Genomic DNA, 5,023 nt, shown 5'->3' on the forward strand with positions numbered 1-5,023 from the left:
CCGCGAAGCGCGACAATCAGCGCGACCGGCGCGTGGACGACGACGATGATGATGATGATGGTGGTGATGGTGATGGTTTGGTTCCGTGACGTCAGGCGGCACCAGACGCAGACGGTCCCGCCAGCTGCTCTCCAGACGCGGCCGCGGAGGAGGTGGGAGGGAGGCGGGAACATGATGCCGGAGATCGGGGGCCCGAGTCGTGAAAATGTGCACTGCTGGGTCCGATGAGCCTCTGCGGGGTGTGAGAGGGGTAGTCTGAGATTCTTCATCTCTCTCTCTCTCTCTCGCTCGCTCTTTCGTTCCCTCATTCTCTCTCTGACACATACACACACACACACACACACACACGCAGATCTCAGTGGAGTCCTAGTCTTCAAAAACGTCTGAAATGAAGAAATTCTACTATTCAAATATGGTTACCGAGTTCCATTTTTTTGGTAAAAGTTCTATCGTCGTTTAAAATAAATTCAGCCTTTTTTTGTTGAGTCGTGGGTAGCCAAAACCAAAACCACAAAACAACGCAGGCAAATCGAGCAGATGTTTTGTGCGTGTAGACATAAAAAAAAATCAAATCAAATCCGTTCCGTTCTGTGAAGTGCAGTGTTGATTGCGTGGGTATTTCCGGGGCCACCCTCGCCACCCTCACACGGGGCTTTATTGTGCGGGGTTAAAGGTGATGGCCTTGACTTCACGGAAGTTCAAAGACAATATCTCTCCTCTGCGTGCAACCAAATAAGAATCCCCGCCACCCTCCCTCCAAAAAAAAAAAAAAAAAAAAAACATTCCCGAATGCGCCAACCCCGACTCGGCAGCCTGGCTTCCGGTGCACCCGAGGACCACATGGTCGATAAACTTGAATTTCCCCTCCAAGCTTCCTCTGAACACGAAAGACAGAGAGAGAGAGAGAGAGAGAGAGAGAGACGCGTCGTGTTTCGTGGGTCGTGGCGTGTGTTTTCGTCGCCGTGTGTTTGCGCATTTCCCCCCTCCCTCTTCTTCTTCTTCTTCTTCTTCTTGTTCTTCTTCTGAGTCCGCGGGAAGAGCCTTGTTCTGCCGGACAGACGGTGCAATTAAGGGAAAATTGCTATATTGTGGCCCTGGTCTTTACGACAGTGTCTAGACTGGACGAGTTTCCAAATGACCGCTGGATATTTCTTTTAGTGCCCCTACACCTCTTTCACACACACACACACACACACACACACACACACACACACACACACACACACACACGGGGAGAGCCGGTTTCATGTACGAAGGTCATACCTGAACGAAAGTCAATTCAGCATTGCAGCAGCGCTGCGCTAATGCTACGCAGACTTTACTCCTGACGGAGACGGAGGGAGCGACTTCAGCGCTGTGACAAATTTGCGACAAAATGGTCGGCAGCCGCCGACCCACCCACCCCCCGTCAGCCAGCGGCCTGTCTGAACCGGCTGCGTGAAGGAAACCGCCGCCTCATCATCCGTAGATCTTTATCTTCATCTTGATCTTTTTTTTGGGGTTCTATTTCTCACCGAGGAGAAGAAGAAGCGCCATGGCGACACGTGGCTGCATATACAGTCATAATCATCTCTTTCATTGAATTTACAACAGAACATAATAGGCATCATTATAATAATAATAATAAAATACAGGAAGGGAAAAAACAACAAACAAACAAACAAACACGTGAATAGTTGGGCTTTAGAGGCTTAACACCCGACTTACTCGCGAGGTAAAACCCTCCTTACCTGTTTCCACTCCACTCCCACCCAATACACCCCACTGCGTTTATTTTCCGGTACATTCTTATATATTTCAATTTATATATATATATATATATATATAGAGTTTTTTTTAGCATAAATGCGCCCCCCCCCACTCCAGCCGCATAACATGTAGAGAGCAAAGCATTCAACAATTAGAGTAATTTTATATAATGAGACACGAGTTGAAACACTGTACAGCCAGAGTCCTGCCGCGGGCCTGGAGAAGAAGTCCTAGTCTTGCGCCTGTAATCACATGACCTTCTCTTTTCTTGGAGGGGTCCATGAAAAGAGGAAGAAGAAGGAGGAGGAGGAGGAGAAACAGGCCTGGTAATGTCTGGTTCTTCTAACGAGCACAGTTCTTTCCGCGGATTGGATTTTGAATCTTTTTTTTGTTTTGTTTTTTTTTTTTGGTTAAAATGACCAGAAAATGAGTTCGTAGGTAAAAAATAAAATAAAATGAAACCGCCGCTTGTTCTACCGCCGACATCTTCTGTCACATTCGGCGTTCCTTCAGGATCCAGCAGTCTGCAGAGGAGGAGAGCCCGGGACCCACGTTTCTCTGTCCTCCGTCACCTTTTATTTTCTACCAAATTCAGAATTTTCCAGAATTTTCGAGCGTTTCGTCTGGGTTTTTTTTTTTTTTTTTTTACAGTAAAGGGTTACCGGAGAAGTACTGTAAGCGGTCCCGGCTCAGCTTCTTCTCCTTCATCCTGCGGTTCTGGAACCAGATCTTGACCTGTCGGTCCGTCAGGTTGAGCATCCTGGAGAGCTGCAGCCGCTTCTCCTTGTTGATGTAGACGTTGAAGAAGAACTCGCGTTCAAGTTCGCGGATCTGGAACTTGGTGTAGGGACACCTCTTCTTCCTCATCCGAGGGGTGTCTTGACGAAACAGAACAGAAAGAAGGAAAAAAGAGAGGGAATTTAGCGTCGTGGCGCCGCCGTTACTCCGCATTTCCGCGTCTTTTTTCACGGGTTTTGGCCGCTCAGAAACGTTGTGCCATATTCAGGCGACAAAAAAAAGAAAGAGACAAAATGTACGAATCTGGGTGTTATTATTATTTATTATAATAATTATTATTATTATTGTTATTATCTAAAAATTCCAAATAACTGTCCAGTGCGCGTGGGTTACTATGAGCTCACAGGCCGGCGAGCTTTAAAGTCCCCCAGTTCCATATAAAACACGTTTTAATAGGCATTAAAGTCTTTGTGTATGTATTAATGAATGTAATAATTTACCAATGATAAAATAAACACAACATATGAACGTCACGCACCGAAAAGCCACAGAATCACAAAGGCGTGGTATACAGAGTAAAGCCGCAACATTAATAATAATTTAATAATAATTCACATATATATATTCCTTAACCGTGTGCTCAGCGCAGTCGTTGCGATTCGTGTTATTTTTAAAAATTATTATTATAATTATTATTATTTAGTGAATCGCTGATTCCGGCCGTGATTCCACCATGAACCGGGGCTCCGTGACGCGGCGCGGCGTGGCGTGGCGTGCCTCGGCTCGGCTTACCACATTTCCACGCGGCGCCGCAGGAAAACCCGCGGCTCGCCAAGAAAGCGCAGTTCTGCCCAATTGCGTTTTACCCTCGGCGGCCCCCACGAAACATCCCTTAAAAACGCCCCGCGCAAGTTCACGATCAAAGCTAGGCTAGTATTTGTCACAATAGCACACAGTTAAAATTTCACAGACTCGCGGAGAGCCCCGTGCCCGCGTGTAACACGCGCCTTTCCCGTCGTAAAAAATCGTCTTGCTGCAAGAACGCGCTTTGTAGCTTATAATAAAATCCCTTTGAACGCTTATAAAACCCCACATAAACTGTGACCGACAAAACACCGGGCCAGTTCCCCCCTAACCTCCCTGTTTCCCCCCGTGTTTACAGCCCCACGGTACCTACTGGAGTGGCTGGTCTTGCTCGCCCCGCCGCCGTTGTCGTCCTTCGCGCCCGAGGACGAGGCGCAGGAGCCCGAGTTCGTGCTCTCCTCCTCCTCCTCCTCCTCCGGCTCCTTGTCCGGCTCCGCGGGCGCCTGCGTGGATCCTTGCGCGTGGGGCTTGTGGGCGCAGTTGTCCGGCGCGCCGTCGAAGAAGCGGTCGAAGCCCTGCGGCAGGACGCCGTTCTTCGGCGCGCCGCCGGGGTAGAAGCCCGCGGACGGGTGGTGGCTGTGGTGGCTGTGGTGGTGGTGGTGGTGGTGGTGGCCGTACACGCTCTCGTTCTTCATCAGGATCTCCGTCATGGTGGACTCTCGGTGCACCAGGTCCTCCCCCGAGTAGCACGGCGCGTAGTTGCCCCGGTGGTGCCATTTCCCCGCGGGGTCCAGGCCGTACGACACGTCCCGGACCGGCGGCACTTGCGGGAGGTTGGCGGAGTAGGGGTAGGTGATCTGGCGCGCCGGGGCCTGCGGGAGGAACGACGAGACGGCGTTGAACTCGGGCACGTAGTAGGTGCAGCTGGGGAGGTAGAGGTTGGAGGCGCAGCCCCCCGCTCGCTCGCCGAACTCGGGCGTCCTGTCCTTCCTCGTCTGCGAGCAGAAGTTGCTCAGGTTGACCGAGTTGAACATCGTTCCCCGCGCGCGCGCCTTCTATAGATCGGGCTTTTGGATGCGAGCTGCAGAAGGGGGAAATTTGGGAAGGCGAGATGACGCGCCGGCCGTCTAAGTCGCCCTAAGACACGTGATCGAAAGTAGATATTGTCATATATCAATTTGGAACACTTACACGCGTAGGAGTGGTTCACTTAGGTAAGATATAGAGGCTGAAACGATTGGTTTTCAGGGACGGCACGACGATTACGAGAATAAAAAAAAAAAAAAAAAAAACATTTAAGCAAACTAATTAATCAGAGATATGCAACTCATACGCGACGCAGCTTGCGTTTGCATTATCACTATTGCGGTTTATTAATGTTGTAGACATTATGTTAGAAGATCTTATTCATCTTTATTATTACTGACAGCGTTTTCGGGGTACAGACTGCGTGGCCTGTCTGAAATGTCCCCCCGTCAGACGTCCACGTGAAGCGCTACTGTCTATATGACTTGAAAAAAAAGACCCCAATAAAACCAAAAATAACCCCAGAAAGATTTTTTCTTGCCGCCTCGGACTATATTTAATGGAGCAGTTTGCGCGCTCGGCTGCGCCTGTTGTGGAACGGACGCGAGGAAGAGAAAAACACGCCGCGCGTCGTGTTTTTATAACGAAGGGCGTCCCACGCGTGCGGCGCTGGGGTGGGGGGGGTGGATGTGGGGTGTGGGTGGGG

At 50.0% G+C, this 5,023-nt stretch overlaps 1 protein-coding gene across 1 annotated transcript; it reads right to left on the reverse strand.

Moving 5' to 3' along the window:
• Positions 1 to 2,394: 2,394 nt before the first annotated feature.
• On the reverse strand, positions 2,395 to 4,325 carry hoxc11b (homeobox C11b). Its single transcript, XM_028998289.1, has 2 exons — positions 3,683 to 4,325; positions 2,395 to 2,627 (listed from the first exon to the last, which is right to left on the reverse strand). The coding sequence occupies exons 1-2, from the start codon at positions 4,323 to 4,325 to the stop codon at positions 2,395 to 2,397; spliced, it is 876 nt and encodes a 291-aa protein (XP_028854122.1).
• Between the last annotated feature and the right edge of the window lie 698 nt (positions 4,326 to 5,023).

This window comes from Denticeps clupeoides, chromosome 12 (assembly GCF_900700375.1).
Source record: "Denticeps clupeoides chromosome 12, fDenClu1.1, whole genome shotgun sequence".
In the NCBI taxonomy this organism is placed as follows: domain Eukaryota; kingdom Metazoa; phylum Chordata; class Actinopteri; order Clupeiformes; family Denticipitidae; genus Denticeps; species Denticeps clupeoides.

Excerpts from the sequence above, each read along its gene's own strand:
- hoxc11b (XM_028998289.1), bottom strand. The coding sequence starts at position 4,325 with ATGTTCAACTCGGTCAACCTGAGCAACTTCTGCTCGCAGACGAGGAAG. Across the intron at positions 2,628-3,682 it reads CGACAACGGCGGCGGGGCGA|ACACCCCTCGGATGAGGAAG; the intron begins GCAAGACCAGCC and ends TGTTTCGTCAAG.